We start from the raw sequence: 22,821 nt of genomic DNA, 5'->3' as shown, positions 1-22,821 counted from the left end.
TTTAGATAAAGTGCAGAAATGAAATGTAGTATCAGTGTGATCAGAAAGCTAGGATATAAAAACTTGTTTAGGTCCTAATACTGTAGACATGCTGGTGACTAGCAAATTAACATACATGTCATACAAACATTCAAAAACATAATCGTAATTATAGTGGCCAGAGACATGTCGATATTAATCTCCCTATTAATATTCGGTTTAGAGGAGGAGAATTACCACATAATAAATACAACCTACATGTGGAATACAAAGTATTCATGAAAGCCAGTCACACAATATAACATTCAATGCTATTTTATTAGACAAAAAAAATTAAATTTTTCATTAGCATGAACCATACAATAAATGATGCATGTTTGAGGATTCAAAAATGAAGCTAAAACATGTGTAAATAAAAGAGGTGGTGAGTCAGGTCTGGCCAAAGGTATAATAGTTGTTGCGCAATGCCAAACAGATACTACGGCTAAATTCCCAATAAATATAGTCTAGATAAATTTCATTAAAACCAGCTAGTCCATTTAGGCAAAATTAAATAAATTCACTGCTTACCCATGATGAGATCAACAGACCTTGAGTGTTGCCACGACTGCCCAATGCGCGTTTCGCTCTAATGCTTTGTCAAGGGGAGTGTAGGCTGTAAATCTATGAGTATCCTACGTCTGCAACCCCCAATGATCACTCAAACAATGATTTTAAGAGTACTGCTCAGCAGGAAAAAGTGTGGGACTCATGCCTGAGTAAAAAATCTCAGTGCGGTGTATGGGCTCAATAGAAAGTCCATGAGCCTGTACACTGCTCTGAGAGTGCTATCATGCAGGAGCTCAGAGCAGTGCATGGGCTTAAGTTTATGAGCCTGTAAACTGCTCTGCGAGTGTAATGGTGCAGGAGGTCAGAGCAGTCTATGAGCCTGTACTCTGCTCTGTAAGTGCCCTTATGAAGGTGCACAGTGGGGTGTATGGGCTTAATAGAGAGTCTATGAGCGCGTACACTGTTCTGTGAGCGCAATTCTGCAGAAGCTCAGAGTAGTGTATGGGAAAACTAGAAAGGCTATGAGCCTGTATTATGCTCCATAAGTGCCCTTATGAAGGAGCTCAGAGCAATATTTGGCCTTAAAAAAAGTCTACGAATATGTACACTGCTCTACTGCTACATTTATGGAGGCGCTCAGAGCAAGGTATGGGCTCAAGCTTATGAGCCTGCACTCTGCTCAATAATTGCCCTTAGGAAGAACCTCCGAGCGGTGTATGGGATTAATAGAAGGTACACTCCACTCTGTAAGTGCAGTGTAGGAGCAAAGCACTTCTACCTGCTAAGCATTGTGCTCCAGAACAGTATTTTTTTAACCCCTTTACAGCATCCACTGTTTATATACAGCGCATGTCGGAAGCAGGTGTATGGAGTGGGTTCACGTAGGACCTGACTAACCATCACGGGTCCATGTTAAATGCCACTGACAATTTGCCACATATAGCACAAGCAATCAGACAATTGCATCTTCAAGTTCCCTAAGGGGGCTAACAAGATCAGTAAAAAAGTAGAAAAAAAGTTTTAAAAAAAAATAAATAAAAATTCCTTCCACCCCTTCCCTCCACTAAAAATAAAAACATTACAAAAATAAAAACAAAAATACACATACGTGGTATCAGAAAGTTCGGAAAAGTCTGATCTATCAAAATATAAAAACAATTAACCCGACTGGTAAACACTGTAAATGGGAAAATGCTGCAACAAGTGATCAAAAAGTCACATTTATCCAAAAATAGTACTAATAAAAATCACAATAAATGAAACTGCACTTGAGGGTGTGTAATTGGGAAAAAATACATAGAATAAAATGCAATAGAATATTCACTTAGTAGTATGGTATTGTACACAGAGGTGTGGCTCCTTTAAATTTAGCTGAGCAACTTGATGCAGCTGCTGCAGTTGCCAGGTATAGACTGGTGCAAATGAAGTAGTGCCCAGAATGTGAATGTATAAATTCAAATGACAGTCACCACTTAGTGGTGTATTGCACAAAGATGTGGCCATTTTAAAAAAAAGTTACACCTTTGTTGGGTTCACTCAGGTGGGCCAGTTGGCGAGATGGTATAGATGAAGCAGTGCCCAGGATTTAGATTCAAGGGAAGAGTATAAAGGGACATGCAGCCAGTCAGTCACCCATATGTGGTAAGTTGCCGCTTGGAAATAGCAGAGTTGCATTCGTTCGTGTAGGTAGCAAAGGATGATGCCCTTATGAGCAGCGGGAATACAGGGGAGCTGAGCAGAGCCAGGGAAGCCCTGGCCGGTGGCGTCCCTGGATATCATCAGAGGAAAAAATGGCCGACAGTACTTTCTAGCGTGTGACGTCACAGAGGCTACAGAGCGGCGCTGGGATCAAAAGGGTGACCCCCTTGATCCCAGCGCCGCTCCATAACCTCGGTGGCATAACACGCTACAAAGCAGGAACTTGCCACATCTTTGTACAATATACCACTCTGTGTACTATACCATTCTACTAAGTGATTATTATATTGAATTTATTCTGTGTTTTTTCCCAATTACACACCCTCAAGCGTGGTTTCATTTATTGTGATTTTTAGTTCTTTCCCAGTGAGTGTTGGCACTTATCTGTCTTGATCCCAGGTGCTATGGGCATTTTTTGTGAGGGAGCGCCAGTGTATTCAGCTAATCTTTAGTAGTACTAATAAAATCATTGTCTCTGCCCGCAAAAAATAAGTTGTCATAGAGCTCCATTGACCAAAAAATAAAAATGGTACGGGTCTCAGAAATTTTTTTTTTTTCCCAAACTTCTGATTTTTTTTTTCACCAGTGAAATAAAAAAACCTAGACATGTTTGGTATTGACGTAATTATATTGATGAGGAGAATCATATTGCATGGTCATTTTTACCATAAAATGTACACCGTAAAAACAATTCCCCAAAACAAAAAAACAGTATTTTTTAACAATTTCATCACACTTGGAATTTTTTTCCCCATTTTCAAGTACACTGTGGTAAAATGAATGGTGTCGTTCAAAAGTACAACTTGTCTTGCAAAAAAACAGGCCCTCATATGTCTATGTGGACAGAAAAATAAAAGTTATGGCTCTGGGAATAAAGGGAGGAAAAAACGTAAAATGCAAAAATGAAAATTGGCTGCGGCGTGAAGGGGTTAAGAATTGGAAAAGGTCCCAGGGCCAGGATCCCAAATCATCTGCGGGACATCTAACAAACAGTAGGCATTAAAAATAAAATATGTACATCACACCTAAATTTTATGATTTCAGGGAAGGTAGAGTATGTGAACACCAGGCACGTAACTAAGGAGGTTGCAGCTGTGACAGCGCCCGGAATACTGCGGAATCGCATAGCGGTAAAATCCGCATGTCCATTATTTCTGCAGAATCGCGGCGATTCCGCCGCCATAGGATTGCATTGAAACGCTCACGTTACGCATGTGGCTACAGAAGACTCTCCTCGATGCCCTGGGTACCATATTCCTGTAAAAAATAGAATTAAAATAAAAAATAGGGATATACTCACCTTCTGGTGGCCCCCGGAGTCCTCCTGGTCCTCAGTGGCGCTGCCAGCATCTTCCATTCCCAGGGATGCATTGCATGAATGACCTCTGATGACGTAGCGGTCTCGCGTGATGCTACGTCATCAGAGGTCATTGTCACAAGGCATCCCTGGGAACGGAAGTTGCTGGCAGCGCTAATGAGGGGCGGGACGACTCTGGGGGCCGACGGAGGGTGAGTATATGCCTATTTTTTTTTAATTATTTTTAACATTCTATCTTTTACTAATGATGCTGTATAGGCAGCATCAATAGTAAAAAGTTGGTCACACTTGTCAAGCACTATGCTTCACAAGTGTGACCAACCTGTCAATCACTTTTCCAAGCGATGCTTCAAATCGTTTGGAAAAGTGCTAGCATTCTGCAAGCTAAAAACGCTTGCAAAACGCATGTGAAGTTACCCGCGGCAGGGATTTGCGGAAATGCTGTGGACACTTAGCCTTAATGTGCCTGCCTGCCTGCTCGTGTCCCCCCCCCCACACACTTTTCTTCAGTGAAGGACCTGACCTCCATTACTTTATGACCTCTCAATATCTGTGCTGTACAGAGATCATGCAGACGTGTTCAAGGCAACACACAGCAGGGCTACAGTCACATGGAACACTAATGCTCTGCTAGTGTCCCGTTTATTACGGATCCGCTATTGCAGTGACGGCTATCCCAGCCAAGTAAATGCTTTTCATAATTCTGCAGTCAAACACAGCGCTGTTTACGGATCCGTGCTTGGGCTCAAGAAATAAAATTTATATATATATGCATTTGCTAACTATGCCTATAATTATTAACTATTGCACTATAAAACATTGCAACAACACTATAGAGTGCGAAATGAATATGGAAAATGTGAACTTGTGTTGAAAATATTTTGCCATGGTGGTGGTGGGGGGAACTTGAAAGTTTGCACCGGGGCCCATAACTCTGTAGTTACGCCACTGGTGAACACGTTAATTATTTGCAGGCATTTCTTCACTAAAAACATGTCTCTTGGCAGAAAAAAAACGCTGTATAAAATCTGTGCACTTTTTATTTTCCCAATAATTTGAAAGGGTGAAAAATGACTTCACAAGGAACAAGGAGGTACAGTACAAGTCCGCGATGATCTACAGTTATGTACATGAATTGCGTGTTAAAAATGTGTCATTATCCAATAACTTCTTGCTTAAATCAGATTTTTAAGCTAAATGAATTTATAAAAAATGAGTTTATACAATTATGAAGGGAAGGAGAGGAGGTGAACTGTGACTATCACCTATGGAAAAGGGAGATCCTGTGTCATCTTCTCTTTTTCAGAGGTGTTCTACAGTCTGTGTGAGACTGCTGAAAAGTCATTTGTACAGTGTACACAATGGGAATTATGAGTCCAGTATTATGCTTATTGACCATTACGAAAGATTTGAAGGTATTTTTATTATTCTATTTAAAATAATGACACATTAATACAAACCGTGATTTAAGCATCAAGTCATTTTCTGATAACTCATCGCTTTTAATCACTTTGATACCAAAACTATGTAACATTTTTAAAATCACGTACCTGGACTAAATAAGACAATTGCTTTCAGGTAGGCATACTCGTAACCATCAAGTCCAAGTTTAACCATACTATTGCAGAAGTCTTGAAGTTTAAAGATGTGGTCCATCACCAACTTTAATTTATCTCCAGAAAGCTTGTCTGTGAGAAGAGATCACATCATTCTGTTCACTGTAAACTCCTGCTACTAAGAACAACTCAACAAGTGCTATGGAGTGAGAAAACAGTAGACACGCTAAGACAAAATGGTTTCCATGTACCTGCATTGTCCCTTCCAATTTACATGGTTTCACTTGGGGCACCTTACTCTTATGGTGCCTGTTATAGTACTTTGTTTTTCGGTTTAATAGAAATTCTTAATTAAAAACTAACAACTTCTCACACATTGATTAACATTTTAGCAGTGCTTTCTGGTAAATGGACAGTATATTTATGCCCAGTGGATGACATGAGGAATTTCCTTAGCCATCTCTCATATCTATAGGATTTATGGAAACAGCATAGCTCAACCACTCTCGACCGTTTTCAGAGCGTCACCTCTACAAGTCACAGCCTGAACAGATTATTCCGACCTCAGGCAAGAAAGGAATAACCTTTTCAACTGGCCAGAACTTTTGAGGACAAAAAGATTAAACATCTGCCTTCTAGGAAAGTAGGGACACCAGCAACCACATGAGAAGGTTTCACGCGTGTGCCCACCTTTATTCACTGCTCATGTTCAGGTAAAAGAGCTGAAAGAGAGACACTAGTTGATCAGATTTGGACTTCCTGTCAATAGGTTTGGAAGGGGCAATAGCCTCTACTAAATTAGTTTCCTCAAACCATAACAAGAGATGTGATCAATTACTTATTCAGCACGAGGCATATTATACCATCTCCCAGGTGTACGTGTGCCCCAAGGTTCCACACTGCCTTCAACACTTTCTTTCATCAAAGGTTGCTCTCAGATCCTAGGCTTTTGGGATCAAGTGATATCCATTTTAAATGATATACTGGGATCTCTGGTCTGTCTGTGCCCCTCAAAAATGTATTTTTTGTCTTAATTTCGAAGACTGTAATTTAAGGCGTACACATTTTTGCTAGAATCTCTTTATTATGTGAAGAATGTAGTAAGGAAATCTCGACTGGATCTGAATGGATATCACTAGTTAATGCTATGCTGCCCTATAAGGAGTGGTTGCACCAGCATCGAAACCAGAAAATCTGGGGTAGAGGGTTGCAAACCCTTCAAATCGGTTGCCTGGCCACATTTGAGGCACTGATTGTAAGGGAAGCAAATAAAATATCATGGTCCACTGGAGCTTTGCATATATCGTCATGTCAAACCCCCATTTATATTTCAGTGGGTTTTCTACATTTATACATAAACAATTAACCTACACTTGGCCTTGGTGTTTGCCATGTTAACGTACTTAATCTGAAAATCAATTTCTTCTTCTGAGTTCTATATTTTTGTCTCTTTGTACTCATGATTATCATTTATTATTCAATTTTGCTAATAGCCAATATGTTTAATTTTTGCAAACTGAAAGGCAAAAATGAATGACCCTCATTGCTGGTACCCCTTTATATTGATTGTATTAACTTAAACATGTATTGAACTGCTTGGTGCTTTGACAAAACCATCCTAAATAAAAGTTACTGCTTGATTAAAACTAAATGGGGGGCTGGCAAACAGAAAGCAAAAGAAAATTAACATGAAAGCTAAGAAGCAAAAAGCTTAAAAAAAAGTTTGTATAGCAGATCTTTTATATATATATATATATATATATATATATATATATATATATATATATATATACACACACACACACATATATATATATATATATATATCTGAATGTATGTATGTATGTGTGTATCAACCAATCACAAAGCATCTTTCATTTCGCCAGAGCTGTTCAAAAGAAGCTGAGCTGTGATTGGTTGCTATGAGCAACAGTTTTCCTTGCAACCAATCACTAAGCATCTCTCATCAGAGCTGGTTAAAAGAAGCGGAGCTGTGATTGGTTGCTATGAGCAAGTTTTCCAACTTGACAACACCTCAGCAGACACAGAAAGGAGCACAGAGCACTTTGGTTTTGACCCCAGGCCTCTCCTTAATGGGATCCCCGGTATGGAAGTTAAAACCGTTCCACTCAGCTCTGTGGTTCTGACCCCAGGGTCTCTTAAAGGGATCAATGGTATGGAAGTTAGGGCAAATCCACTCTGCGCTTTGGTACTGACCCCAGGCCTTTCTTAAAGAGATCTCCAGTATGGAAATCAGGGCAAATCCATCCAGCGCTTTGGTTCTGACCCCAGACCTCTCTTAAAGGGATCTCCTGTATGGAAGTCAGGGCAATTGCCTTCAAATGCTCTGGTACTGACCCCAGGCTCTCTTAAAAGGGATCTCCTGTATGCAAGTCAGGGCAAATCCACTCAGCGCTCTGGTTCTGACCCCAGGCCTCTCTTAAAGGGAACTCCGGTATGGAAGTTAGGGTAAATCCCTCAGTGCTCTGATTCTCACCCCAGGCCTCTCCTTAAAGGGATCCCTGGTATGGAAGTTAGGACCGTTCCACTTAGCGCTCTGGTTCTGACATGGAAAAAGGTTGTCCAGCTCCATGATGTAATGAAAACAAATTTCTTTTATTCACTTCAATCGATACAGGGTAGAGGATAAAAAGGCCAGCATAGAAGATATAAATGCTTGTGGTCTCAATGCGTTTCTGGTGTCTTAGTTACTATGCCCGGGCAGCGCCGGGCTCTTCAGCTAGTTCATTATAAAAACAAGGGTAGCATCACTCTTTGGGAAGGCATCTTAGGCATGCCATCACACACATTCACTGCATATTTAAGGGTATGCGCACACGTAGTTTTTAGGTTGTGCGGATTTTGTTGAAAAATCCGCAGGTAAATCCGCAGGACAAAAGTCCTGCGGTTTTGCACCTCATAACGATAAGGTGTGAAACCGCACAAAGAATTGACATGCTGCGGATTGTAACCAGCGGAAAAATCCGCAGCATGTGCACAGTGGTTTTTTTTTTTTTTCATAGGAAATAAAGGTACTGTACAACGCAGCAGAATCTGCTGCGGACCCGCAGAGCCAAAACCGCTGCGGATCCGCAGCGTGTGCACACACCCTTATAAGCTACCACCCAGCACACAATATCTATTCAATACATATACTATTAACCATTATCAAATAAAGATGGAGTATAGCAAATACAATAACTAGAGCAGAGAGGTGGACAGTAGGGGGAACAGTAGCAGTAAGGGGACCTAAGAAGTTAGAACTATTTCTATGCTGTCCTTGTATCCACCGTCATACAAGAACTACCATCAGGCACCAAACCATTACATGAATACTATATTAACATGCAGGCAACTCCTGTGGTCACCACATAAAAGCCTCACAAAACCTTCTCTGCTGGGATGTGTCCACAAAACATTTTATGATCTTACACAACAAGTTAGAAACATGAACAGTCATAACTGGTAATATGCACAAAACTAACTAGTGTTAATCTTTTCATTATAAGTTCTCACACAGACATCAGTTTTGAACCCATGCCTAGTATAGACTATGGAGTTGAGCACGTCTGTGTATTTTAGTAGACCGAGTGGTCTGTGTCAAAACATGGAGAAGTGTCAGATTTTTACACAGTTCAAACTCACCAATGCATGTCTATGGGTCTGGAAAAAAAAAAAAATTGATACACTTGGATGTATTCCAGTTTTCACTAACGCCAGGTGCACATGGTCAGTAATTGGCAGGCCTTTGGACCCAGCACATGTCCGCTGCGTACAAAGCGCTACCGGCTTTTGAACGCAGGCAATTCCGCATGTGTTAACTGAACGGTGTGGAATACATTGTATGCGTGAGATATCTCTTGTGGAGACTCATCTCCGCAAGATAGACATGCTGCAGTCTGGAAAGACCCACTGTATGTCCATCTCTGCGGGTGTCTGTGCATGCATAGTGAGCATGGGCTTCTTGAAATCCCATCTACTATGCTGTAACATCTGGACGCGGTGGGTTGGATTCTGTGGATGTATGCAGCGTCCAACCCGCAGCATTTGCTGACCATGGGAACATACCCTTACTGATAAGCAAGAAGCTTCACAAACCTCCAGTTTATTTTTTGCACACAAGAAAAACAGTTAAAACTGACATGCTGACCAAACTGGTGAAAATGTGATTAAAAATACAGATGAAACTCAGTTTTTTTTTTAATATGAGAAAAATCACGGATATCTGAATGACGCCTAGCACTCATCAATTACAGGTGTTGTCCCCTTTCCGAATTGTTTTATCTAACAATATCCTTAGTGGTAACAAAAATAAAAAATAAAAAACAATAATAAAAATTGTACTTTAATTACCAGGCCAAGCCAAGCTCTAAAGCTCAATGGTTGCTCCGGATGTCTGCTGTCTGCAGCACTGACGTCACATGGACCATGCCGCACACAACTGAGCTCAGCGGCTCTACCCGTGTAGATGACAGGAACTTCTCAGCTCACTGATTGGCTGTCCCTTTGTTAAGTCAGCCAGTCAGTGAGCTCAGTGACTTGTGCCATCTACACGGGCAGATCCACTAAGCTCACGTATTAGTTGCAGAACTGTCAACGTGACACCGGTGTTGCAGAAAATAAAACTGGGACTCAGCGCTGAACTCCGAGTAAGCAAAGCAGAATTTGCTTTGTTACTATGAAGGGAAATTAGAGGAATTTTTTTTTTCTAAAAGCAGACAAGCCCTTAAAAGTACGAAATATTGTCAAAATATACAAGCAGAGAAAAAATGTGTTATACGTCTTATTTTTAAAAGTTGGATTATTACAAAATATGGAAGATTGGCGATGTGATGTGCTATTCAACTCATACATTGTAGACAAAAGGTTTTCAGAGGAGAAACAACTAAATTGGTGTTTCATTATAACAGGACTCTGATATTGTGGAGATGTAGGCAGAAGCTCTTACCATGCTGCAAGCCGTGCAGGTGATTAACAAACGCTGTTAGTATGGTCGATACATTCATCACTTGTGAGCACTGAGCAAGACCAAGCGAAAACAGTTCATTCCAGCACGCTTTCACTAGGGAGATGCTGACCTCTTGCCTAATAAGAAAAACAGGATAAGTGAGCCAGCTGTACAGAATTCTCTCTTCATGTACAGTGTGCAATGCTTCACTAGATAAATATCACACTTCTTTGATCCCTTTACCACCATGGAACATTTTTGCTTTCATTTTCTTTGTTCCCAACTTCAAGAGCCATCATTTTTGTATTTCTCTGCCACTACAATTTCCCATATAAATGTATTGAAAAAAAGAAGAAAAAAAAAGATGGATTTTTGGTTCTTACCGTAAAATCTCTTTCTTGGAGCCTTCATTGGGGGACACAGATTACCATGGGTGTATGCTGCTGCTGCTAGGAGGCTGACACTATGCAAAACAAGAAAATTAGCTCCTCCCCGGCAGTATACACCCACCGACAGGCACCGAGCACCTCAGTTGGTGAAAAAGCAGAAGCAGTAGGAGAAGCAACGAGAAAACTCTAAACATATGTACCAACCCAACAAGGGACTCTAAGACCCAACACGGTACAACTTAAACAGGGAGGGTGCTGTGTCCCCCAAAGAAGGCTCAAAGAAAGAGATTTTACGGTAAGAACCAAAAATCCATCTTTCTTTATCGCCTTATTGGGGGACACAGATTACCATGGGACGTTCCAAAGCAGTCCCAAGGGTGGTAACAGCAAAAAAGGAACGAAAGAATCGGAAAAAAAGGCTTAGGTCGGCCGGTGAGCCACCGCCGCCTGCAGAACCTTCCTACCAACAACTGCATCAGACGAGGCCTGGGTATGAACCCTGTAGAACCTCGCAAAGGTGTGCAAGGACGACCAGGTTGCGGCCTTGCAAATTTGCATGGCCGAAGCCTGGTGACGAACAGCCCACGAAGCCGCCACAGCCCGGGTGGACTGAGCTCTTACCCCCGGAGGGGGCCATTTTTCCTGAAGTCGGTAAGCTTCCAGAATGGTAGAACGAATCCAACGAGCGATCGTGGATTTGGATGCCGGAAGTCTTTTCTGGCGACCTTCAGAGATGACCAGCAAGGAATCAGACTGAAGAGAGAGCGCTAAGAACGAGATTGAGATCCCACGGGTCTATCGGCGAATGATGAGGAGGAGCCACATGGGAGACCCCTTGGAGAAAGCTTCTCTACCACAGGTCAAAACCTCTCTCTCTTTGGAAGAGGATAGAGAGAGCAGAAACCTGGCCCTTGAGCGTACTGAGGGACAGACCCGCTTCTAAACCAGACTGAAGAAACCCAAGGATAGATGGGATAGAAAAGGAAATTGGGAAGACTTTTTTATCATCGCACCAACGGAAAAACGCCTTCCAGTACCTATGGTAGATGCGGGAAGAGGCTGGTTTCCTGGCTCTGATCATAGATTGAATAACCTGACTGGACAGACCCGATTCCTTCAGGATTGCAGTCTCAACGGCCATGCCGTCAAACTCAGAGACTGAGAATTCTCGTGGTAAAGGGGGCCTTGCGAGAGAAGGTCTGGACGGTCTGGAAGCCTCCAGGGGACGTCCGCGAGCATGTTGACCAGTTCCGCGTACCAAGGCTGTCTTGGCCAATCTGGAGCGACAAGAATCACTGGTACGCCTTCCGATTTTATCTTTTTGACCACTCGTGGGATCAATGCCAGAGGCGGGAACAGATAAGGAAGTTGAAACTGGGACCACGGAATCACCAGAGCGTCGAACGTGATGGCCAGAGGGTCCCTGGACCTGGCTACGAACCGCGGCACTTTGTGGTTCATCCAAGATGCCATGAGATCGACATCCGGGGTGCCCCAACGGTGGCATATCTGATCGAAGACTGTGGGGTGCAGGGACCATTCGCCGGACGCTAGGCCCTGATGACTCAGAAAGTCGGCTGCCCAATTTTCCACCTCTGGAATATGAACGGCGGAGATTGCCGGAACGTAACGTTCTGCCCAGCGGAATATCTTGGCCATTTCCGACATTACTTGCTTGCTGCGCATGCCCCCCTGATGGTTTATGTACGCTACGGCCGTGGCGTTGTCCGACTGAATACGGAACGGCTTGCCGGAGAGGAGAGGCTGCCAGTGAAGAAGGGCCAGGAAGATTGCTCTGATCTCCAGAAGATTGATTGAGAGGAGAGTCTCCTGTGGGTTCCAGCATCCTTGGGCCGCTTTCTGATGGAACACGGCTCCCCATCCCAGAAGACTGGCATCGGTGGTGATGACTTGCCACCGAGGCAGAAGGAAGGACCTCCCTTGGAGAACTGACGCCGGCAGTAACCACCAAGTGAGAGATTGCCTCACTCTGAGAGGGAGCCGAATAGGACGGTCCAAGGACATCGTGGTCTTGTCCCAGGCTGAAAGCAGAGACAGCTGGAGGGGGCGAAGATGAAACTGCGCAAAGGGCACTGCTTCCATGGAAGCCACCATCTTGCCCAGAACCTTCATGCAGGACCGAATGAGAATGGGGAGTTGGCCTCTTGAGAATTCTGATGCCCTTGGAAAGAGCCGCAATCTTTTCCCTCGGAAGAAACACTCGGGCTAGCTCCGTGTCGAATTCCATGCCCAGAAAGGTCAGACGCTGAGTGGGGAGCAGAATGGACTTCTCCCTGTTGACTAGCCAACCGAGGCGGCCGAGAGTGTCCAGAGTGATCTGAAGACTCTGGAGGGAGTCCTGACGAGATGAGCCCTTGATCAAAAGATCGTCCAGATAAGGAGTGATGAGAATCCCTCTGGAGCGAAGGATGGCCATGACGGTCGCCATCACCTTCGTGAAAACACGGAGCGCTGAAGCTAGGCCGAAAGGAAGAGCCGTGAACTGATAGTGGTCTCCCTGAACCGCAAAACGAAGATACTTCTGATGTTGCACACAAACCGGAATGTGCAGATAGGCGTCCCGAATGTCCACAGAGCAGAGGAATTCCCCGGGCTCCATGGAGGCAATCACCGACCGAAGAGACTCCATTTTGAAATGAAGAATCTTCACGTGGCGATTGAGCAACTTGAGGTCCAGAATTGGACGAAGGGAGCAGTCTTTCTTCGGGACTACGAAGAGATTCGAGTAAAACCCGGAAAACCGTTCGTTTGCGGGAACGGGAACAATCACTCCGGCGGAAAGAAGGGAGGCAATGGCCTGGAGAAACCCCGGAGTCTGGGACCGCTGTCGCGGAGGCCGAGACCGGAAAAAACGTCTGTTCGGGGGAGAAGCAAATTCGATCTTGTAGCCGGATGCGACGATTTCTCTGACCCAAGCGTCGTCGACAACAGACAGCCAAGCATCCACGAAAAAGGAAAGTCTGCCTCCCACCCTGGAAGAATTTCCAGGTGGAGTGACCCGTCACTTGGAAGAAAACCTGCCGGAACTGGTGCCTGAAGCCCTGGAATATTGTCCTCTAGATCTCCAGCGGGGAGCTGGTTTGTAGGATGGCTTTTTCTGATCTCGCTCTCTAGTGGCCGATGAGCGATCCTGCTGGCCAGATCTGTCCGTGGACAAGAAGGGACAAAAGGGCCTAAACGGGCGAAAACCCCTTCTATTAAGGAAACGTTGAGGGCGAGACTGGGGAAGAGAGGTGCTTTTACCGCCAGTGGCATCGGAGATCAGCTGGTCCAGCTTGGCTCCAAAGAGTCTAGAACCGTGGAATGGCAGATTAGTAAGGGACTTTTTTGAAGTGGTATCCGCATTCCATGACTTTAGCCAAAGAACTCGGCGTATAGCTACTATGTTGCTATTTGCCCTGGCCACGCACCCGGCTGCATCCAAGGAGGCGGCCAAAAGGTATTTACCCGCATGGTTAATCTGATCTGCAAGATCTGCCAACTTGTCCTGAGGAGCTGTTGCCAATATGCCCCTGCGAAGGATTTTTGCCCAAGCGGATATGACTTTCGCTACCCAGGCTGATGCGAAAATAGGACAGAGAGAGGCGCCGGATGCCTCAAAAATTGACTTAGCCAGAGATTTGATCTGCCTGTCCGTAGGATCTTTAAGCGATGCCCCATCTGGTAGGGATAGCACCGTTTTGGAGGCTATCCGGGAAACCGGGGGATCCACCTCAGGAGCCTTGGCCCATTTTGTGAGCAGGTCTGCCTCAAAAGGGTACAGCACGTCTAAGTACTTGCGGCCTGAGAAACGTTGCTCAGGGCGCTCCCAGTGTTTGGCCAAAGTAGTATTGAAGTCTTTGTGATTGGGAAAGGTCCGAGACGGAGGTCTTGCTCGTTTAAGGAGTACAGAGCATTCCTGAGGGGGAGCCTTGTCCTGCTTAATTTTAAGGGTTTGAAAAATAGCCGAAATGAGACTATCGACCATGTCCCGCGTTTTAGAAACATTGTCTGCCTCTGAACTCGATTCCGATTGAGAGTCATCGCCGGACCTGGAGTCGCCATCGGAGGAAGGAGAATGCAATCTGACAGGCTCAGAGGGACCCTGCGAGCTAGAGGACGAGGTAGACAGAGCCCGCTTCCTAGAGCTCCTGCTTTGTCTGTCTCTCGGAAGGTCACGGTCAGGAGCGGACGACTCACCCTGAGAGGCGGTCGGCGCGCAGGTGGCAGTAGACAGCTGTGGAAGTCGTTCCAAGACCTGGACCAGCGACTGGGAAACCTTAGTCAAGTCAGAGACCGACTGAGACATTACAATGGCCCACTCCGGGGGAAGGTGAGCGTCCTCGGCCCGGGACTCTGCGTGCTCCTGGGATGCAGACATAGCGGAAGGACTGCAGGACAGGCAAAAGGGGGACGGGCGACCCGAAGCCCACTTCTTCCTACAGCGCGCACAGGCGTAATGAGTAGCGGTGGGCCTGAAGCAGAGATCCCTTGAAGGATTGGGCATAAGTAAAAATGCGTTGAGAGACCGCAATAGGTCGTGCGAAAAACTGCAGAGGGGAGCTAATTAGCACCACAGTGTAGAGCCTACCCAGATTCAGATGAGCAGCCGAATGCTGATGTGTCCCCCAAACAGCGCAGGAAGAGAGATGAGGAACCAGGAAACACCCGATTAGGAAGGAGGGGCGGAGCTTTGCAGCCGTGCCGCGATTGGAGAAAGGCGGCGGAGGCTGGAGTAACAAAGTGAAAGGAGTCCTGTGATGGGGTAGAAAAGGGCGCGCAGGAAAGCGCGCTCAGGACAGAGGAGGAGCGCGCTGAGGCGCCCGAACGAAAGTGAAACTGACCCGGACGCCGCAGCCCCGCACTGCCTGAACCGGTGAAGCCACTCCGGGGGGGGACGATATAAGCGCCGGTATGATACTGCGCTGATGGCGACGACTCACCCTATGCTCACTGACCTGTCCCCTCTCACTGGAAGGGAGACGCGCGGCTGAGAGGTCGGCGCGCGGCATGAAGAGGAGAAGGGGCGGGAGATTCAAATCTGGGATGCAGAGGTACGCTGGCTGGTAGGCAGCTGGGTATGATGTGGGGCCTGGAGGGGTCGTACAGGCATTTACCGGACGTCCCTGAAGAGGCTGTCACAGGGGCCCACGGTGAAAGCCACTGGGGAAGATCCTCTATGCCCACATCTTGCAGAAGGCGGCGTAGACCTCCTGCGACCGCCGTCTTCCTCTCAGCCCTGTCCAGAGAGAGGGGTGAGGAGGGTAATTGGCAAGGACTAGCCACTGGTCCACAGCCCCTAGCACCGGAAGGTGATAGGGCTAAAGTCCTGCCTGCGGAACTGAGAGGTGCGATGTGGATGACACCACACTGCTTGCTCAGCCACCTGATATGGGAAATCAGGGTGAAGCTACACCCTGTTTCCTGACGGAGAACCTGAACAATAAAGCGAAGAGATTAAAAGGTTCGACTGGAAACCTAAAAGAAAAAAGGGATATTAATAAGAGCGGATCTGGGGAGATCCCGGTCCGCCTCCTACAGACACTAAGCACAAACTGAGGTGCTCGGTGCCTGACGGTGGGTGTATACTGCCGGGGAGGAGCTAATTTTCTTGTTTTGCATAGTGTCAGCCTCCTAGCAGCAGCAGCATACACCCATGGTAATCTGTGTCCCCCAATAAGGCGATAAAGAAAACTGATTTCCGCTTATGTTTTCTGGGTTTCATTTTTAAAGCGTTTAATATGTGACAAAAAAAAGAACATGTTAACTACATTTGGTGATTTAAGAGGTGACAAAGGGGTTTACCACTAACAAAGTTCATTTTGGTCAATGGATCTTAGATTAAAAATAATAATTTCCACAATTGGATGTGTTTAAATAAAATGTCCCTGTGCTGAGATAATCTTATAAATGTGCCCCTGCTGTGTACTGTGTAATGGCTGTGTATGACCGTACAGGGACATGGTCTGATCATACCACAGCTCCAGGGTAGGGGAGGAAGCAAAAGAGAGGATACAGAAAGGACAGCAGGGGATCGCAAATAATTATTTGGAGGTAAAACATTTCTTAAAAACAGGCATGGAAATATTTTACCTCAAAAAGAATCACCTGAGATCCCCTGCTGTAATGTCTGCATCCTCTCTTTTGACTGATCCCCTGCTCATGAGCTGTGGTATGATCAGGTCATGTTCCTGCACAGTCAGACATGGCCATTACACAGTACACACCAGGGGCACATTTATAGGATCAACTCAGCACAGGGACATTTTATTTAAACACATCCAATCGTGGAAATTATTATTCTGCACCCCATCTTGACTGAAAAAAAAACAAAAAACTGAAATGTAGAAATTTTTGCAAACTTATTAAGAAAAACTGAAATTTCACATGGTCATAAGTATTCAGACCCTTTGCTTAGTATTGAGTAGAAGCACCCTTTTGAGCTAGTACAACCATGAGTCTTCTTAGGAATGCCACAAGTTTTTCTCACCTGGATTTGGGGATCCTCTGCCATTCTTCCTTGCAGATCCTCTCCAGTTCCATCAGGTTGGATGGTGAACCTTGGTGGACAGCCATTTTCAGGTCTCTCCAGAGATGCTCAATTGGATTTAGGTCAGGCCTCTGGCTGAGCCAGTCAAGAATGGTCACAGAGTTGTTCTGAAGCCATGCCTTTGTTATTTTAGCTGGCTTAGGGTCATTGTCTTTTTGGAAGGTGAACCTTCAGCCAAGTGTGAGGTCCAGAGCACTCTGGAAGAGGTTTTTATCTAGGATATCTCTGTACTTGGCTGCATTCATGTTTCCTTCAATGGCAACCAGTAATCCTGTCCCTGCAGCTGAAAAACACCCCCCATAGCATGATGCTGCCATCACCATGTTTTACTGTAGTGATTGTATTGGGCAGGAGATGAGCAGTGCCTAGTTTTCTCCACACATACCAATTAGAATTATCAACAAAAAGGTCTATCTTCGTCTCAGACCAGAGAATCTTATTTCTCATAGTCTGGGAGTCCTTCATGTGTTTTTTAGCAAACTATGCGGGCTTTCATATGTCTTGCACTGAGGAGAGGCTTCCGTTGGGCCACTCTGCCATAAAGGTCTGACTTTTGGAGGGCTGCAGTGATAGTTGACTTTGTGGAACTTTTTCCCATCTCCCTACGTATTTGTGGGGCTCAGCCACAGTGATCTCGGGGTTCTTCTTTACCTCTCTCACCAAGGCTCTTCTCCCACGATTGCGCAGTTTGGCTGGATGGCCAGGTCTAGGAAGACTTTTGGTGGTCCCAATCTTCTTCCATTTAAGGATTATGGAAGCCACTTTGCTCTTACGAACCTTGAGTACTCCAGAAATTCTTTTGTAACCTTGCCAAGATCTGTGCCTTGCCACAATTCTGTCTCTGAGATCCTGGCCCAGTTCCTTTGACCTTAGGATTCTCTTTTGGTCTGACATGCACTGTGAGCTGTGAGGTCTTATATAGACAGGTGTGTGCCTTTCCAAATCAAGTTCTATCAGTTTAATTAAACACAGCTGGACTCCAATGAAGGAGTAGAACCATCTCAAGGAAGATCACAAGGAAATGGACAGCATGTGACTTAAATATGAGGGTCTGAGCAAAGGGTCTGAATACTTATACGACCATGTGATATTTCGGTTTTTCTCTTTTAATAAATTTGCAAATATTTCTACGTTTTCTTCAGTCAAGATGGGGTGCAGAGTGTACATTAATGAGAAAAAATGAACTTTTTTGAATTTACCAAATGGCTGCAATAAAACAGAGTGAAAAATCTAAAAGGGTCTGAATACTTTCCGTACCCACTGTATGTTTTGGGTTAAATTGATGTATGACCTTTTGTAAATGATGCCTTTATAAAGAATTCTCATTACAGAGATAACTTCATCTTTATGGAGAAAAAAAAATATTAATCAAATCTATTTATTATGCTTTCACTGAAATATCCAACTTACCCAAGTGCATGAAAGGAGGGAATGGAGCGGGCCCAGTGTATGGACAGAAATAACAGTCGTGATGCCGATTCACATATATAGTGCACGTTTAAGTATTCAGGCATTGGGGAAGGCATTGTGAGCTGGGAAGAATGGAAAGAGGTTCTAAGCATTAGGAAGCAATGCATTTCTATATAAAAATAAAAAAAAAAAAGAGATAAGGAAAATGAATGGAAAACATGAATAAATTAAGGATATGCCAGATAAAAGGTCCCTTTCATTTTAGCCATCTTCCATAAATTTCTATATTTAACAGCTTCAGGGAAGGGCAATTTCATTTTTGCGCTTTCGTTGTTTTCTTTCAAGAGCCCTATGGGAATCAAAAACCGCAGTGCAGACGGTGCGGAATTTTCCGCGCGGATTATCTGCGGTTTTCAATCCGCAGAAAGAATTGACATGTCAATTCTTTCTGCGGATTCTCCTGCGGTTTGCCATCTCCTCCATTGAGGAGATGAAAAACCGCAGGGCAAAACCGCAGAGCAATCCGCAGGTCTTTTGACCTGCGGTTTCACCTGCGGATTGTACAAAATCCGCACCTTTTCCGCAGCGTGTGCACACAGCCTTATACCTATACCATTTTGGGATCCATAGGATGTTATGATCACTTCTTACTGTACTTTTTTTTTTTTTTTTTTTAGGGAGGTATGCTCACTGGAAAAAAACACAATTTTTTCCTTCACCCCATTTACTGCATTGGTTAATTCTATATTTTGTTAGATTGGAATTTTACAATATCAAAAATGCCTTTTTTTTGTCTTTTTTAAAGGGGGAGAAGGGTGTTGACTTTAAGTGTCCTTTATATTTCTAAGAAATTTTTTTTTTATGGTCACTTTATGGATTTGAACCTGCAATCATTTGATCACATACTATATTTTGCAACACCACGGTACTGCAGTATATAAAGAAAACCACAGTTCTCTATGAAGCTCAAACTTCTCAGGAAGAGTTGGCAGTGACAGTCTTCAGCAAGCCACTGGCTGATGTTAACCCATCAGTCGCACTGGGTGCCGATGGGAGCCACAGTGTGCGTACACTGGCAATGATGTTATTTAAACACCGCTGTCAGATAGTGAAACTGGTATATAAACAGCAGAGATCAGAACTCAGTTCCAGCCGCTGCTCTTAGCACCAGATGACAACTAGGTTATGTACAGTAGCGTGAGGATGGAGCCCAGATCCTGAGGTTCCTCCGCCCTTGTGGACCCCAGCGCACAGGGATAAAGAGAAAATACAATTGTCAAATTCATGCTCTTTCACTAATCTTTTTCAAACTTTGTCCTGAAGGAGTGGAAGGACACATTAAATAAGACATTATTACTGCACCTAAAGCAACACTGGCACTTTTCAGTAGAAATCATAGAAGTGACCGACAGAGCGGACATAACATAAAAGCAGCAAGATGAGGTGTATTTGTTGTGGAAACTGAGTGTTCAATTCAACTATATGGTAAACACACTACAGACTAACCCACCAAAAATACAATATAAACTATTAATATTCTCTTTAGGTAAAAAGAACGACAAGTTTATAACATGGTGCAAGAGATTTTTCAGAAAAAGAAGAGCAGAGAACTACCTTGAAGGCAATGTGGGAATCACTGAGGAGTGGTCCTTCCATTTCAACAACTCCAATTTCTTGAAATAGGCTAGAGTCAATGTTTTCTGTTGAGTCCTGGGAAGAGCTTTCAGATGGGTTAAGCGCTTTAGCCAGTGTGTCAAATGCTCTGAAATACAAAATACTGACACTCAGGGTATGTGCACACACTGCAGATTCACCTGCGGGTTTTTTCCTGCAGAACCGCAGGTAAAACCGCAGGTAAAGTGACCTGCGGTTTTGCTGCGGTTTGGCCTGCGGTTTGACACCTGGACAATGGAATAGGTGGCAAACCGCAGCAGAATCCGCAGAAACAATTGACATGCTGCAGAAAAAAAACGCAGCTTTTCCGCAGGTAAAAAACCGCAGCGTGAGCACTGCGGTTTTTAAAACCCATAGGCTAACATGGTAAAGTACCATGTCTGCGGAAATGCTGCAGTTCTGCAGGGCCAAAACCGCAGCAAAACCGCAGCGTGTGCACATACCCTAAGAAAACCTTGGTTTATCTAGATTTCTGTACTTTGCAATGCCTTAACCTGCCCCCCCAGCCATACCCCCATTGGATATGGAGACACTGGCACATGGAGCGGAAAGCGGCAAGAGAACAAAATGACCCGAATATCAACCCCTGCACCATAAAGATGCCCAGGGCAATTGTCTTGCCCAGTATGCTGTTGCATCTCTGTGCATTCAATATTACAACAGATTGGAGATTCACTTTAAACTAGCAGTAGATCAGCAGATCTAGGTGCTTTTTTTTTTTTTCTTGCTTTGGTCTATTTTTTTTTTGTGTCAGATGATCCATGGATTTCAACAGTATTGGATGGGTTGGCCTTTTTGCCGCAACTTTTTTCCCCCCGCAGACAAAAAATGCACCAGGCATTTTTTTTACTTGCTTATATAACACAATTTTCACAGTGCTTTACAGACTTTATGATCGATGTACCAGTATGTCTTTGGAGTATGACCGGAAACCAGAGTACCCGGAGGAAACCCACGCAAATGTTATGCTTGGTGGGATTTGAACCCAGGACCCCAGAGCTGCAAAACAGTACTAACCAATGAGCCATCTAGTAAGCTTGTCTGGTAACCCCCCCTATCTCCTGCCCAAAATTGTATGCTCATTCAGCCATAGCCAGTTTTCATATACACTTACAAAAGGTATAAATTAAAATAGTTTGTACCTGGTGACTTCATTATTGGATTGATTATCTTGTGGAATTTCTGAGAGCGACGTATCACCATTACTTAAACTTTCAACAATAGATAATTCTGTGCTGGATTGAGATAATTCATTTGATTTGCTCAAATTTGCAAGTGACGTAACAACATTGGCCAAAGTGCTTAAATCTCCCTGACAGGCTTCAACCTGCTATAAAACAAAAAATGGGGTTATCAGACAAACATATAATGAGTCCTGTATATGTTGACATTGCAAGAATGTAGACCGGACATTTAATGTCCCCCTCTCCCACACAACCTCCTCACCTCGCCCCCTGTCTGTCGGTGTTCCCCAAGGCTCAGTTCTAGGACCCCTACTCTTCTCCATCTACACCATCGGCCTGGGACAGTTCATAGAATCCCACGGTTTGCAGTATCATCTCTATGCCGCTGACATGCAAATCTACCTATCTGGACCTGATCTTCCCTCCTTACTGACCAAAATCCCACAATGTCTGTCCGCTATTTCCTCTATCTTTTCTGCTTGCTTTCTAAAACTGAACATGGACAAAACAGAATTCATCATCTTTCTCCCATCTCACTCTACCCCTCCACCAGACCTATCCGTCAACGTCAATAGCTGCTCTCTTTCCCCAGTCCCGCATGCGCTGTGCCTCGGGGAGATTCTCGACTCTACCCTCTCTTTCAAGCCACATATCCAAGCCCTTGCCTCCTCCTGCTGACTCCAACTCAAAAATATTTCCTGGATCCGTACATTACTTGACCAAGAAACTGCAAAAACGCTCGTGCAGGCCTCATCATCTCCCTCAACTATTGCAACCTCCTACTCTCTGGCCTCCCCTCTAGCACTCTTGCACCACTCCAATCTATCCTATACGCTGCAGCACGACTAATCCACCTGTCTCCCCGTTATTCCCCAGCCTCTCCTCTCTGCCAAGCCCTTCACTGGCTTCATATTGTCCAGAGGCTCCAGTTCAAAACCCTAACTATGACATATAAAGTCATCCCATCCACAACCTGTCTCTTCCATACATCTGTGACATGGTCTCCCTGTACTCACCTACACGCAACCTTCGATTCTCTCAAGATCTCCTTCTCTACTCCCCTCTTATCTCTTCTTCCCACAACCAAATGCAAGACTTCTCCCGCGCTTCCCCCATACTCTGGAACGCTCTACCCCAACACATCAGACTAATAGCCTACCATGGAAACCTTCAAAAGGAACCTGAAGACCCACCTCTTAAGACAAGCCTACAACCTGCAGTGATCCTCAGTCTACTGAACTGCCGCACGACCAGCTCTACCCTTACCCATCCCCTGTAGACTGTGAGCCCTTGCGGGCAGGGTCCTCTCTCCTTCTGTACTTGTGTGTGCCTTGTATTACTCATGTTTATTGTACTTGTCTATGTATGCCCCTTTTTCACATGTAAAGCGCCATGGAAAAAATGGCGCTATAATAATTAATAATAATATTATACACCATAAATCCTTAAAAGGCGTTTTCCCAAAAATCTTGGAATAATAATAATTTTCACAATTGGATGTGTTTAAATAAATTGTTCCTGTGCTGAAATAGTCTTATGAATGTGCCCCTGCTGTGTACTGTGTAT

The 22,821-nt window shown here is 44.5% G+C and overlaps 1 protein-coding gene across 6 annotated transcripts in view; it reads right to left on the bottom strand.

Annotated features, from left to right (window-relative positions):
* The window catches only part of NR2C1 (nuclear receptor subfamily 2 group C member 1), a 72,290-nt gene that overhangs the window by 4,123 nt on the left and 45,346 nt on the right, over positions 1–22,821 (bottom strand). For 4 of the 6 annotated variants that reach the window (XM_073573223.1, XM_073573222.1, XM_073573219.1 and 1 more), the window contains exons 9-13: positions 21,214–21,401; positions 20,012–20,159; positions 18,398–18,519; positions 10,049–10,185; positions 5,095–5,232 (exon numbers count right to left, since the gene is read on the bottom strand). In XM_073573223.1, coding sequence (XP_073429324.1) covers positions 5,095–5,232; positions 10,049–10,185; positions 18,398–18,519; positions 20,012–20,159; positions 21,214–21,401 — 733 coding nt within the window. The remainder of the gene's footprint in view (positions 1–5,094; positions 5,233–10,048; positions 10,186–18,397; positions 18,520–20,011; positions 20,160–21,213; positions 21,402–22,821) is intronic. The other 2 variants (XM_073573224.1, XM_073573221.1) reach the window with 1 other exon arrangement.

This window comes from Dendrobates tinctorius, unplaced genomic scaffold (genome assembly GCF_039654945.1).
Source record: "Dendrobates tinctorius isolate UK_male_01 unplaced genomic scaffold, ASM3965494v1 ptg000035l, whole genome shotgun sequence".
Lineage (NCBI taxonomy): Eukaryota > Metazoa > Chordata > Amphibia > Anura > Dendrobatidae > Dendrobates > Dendrobates tinctorius.
Note: the sequence above shows the minus strand (reverse complement) of the source record. Positions and strands in the feature narration are given on the sequence as shown.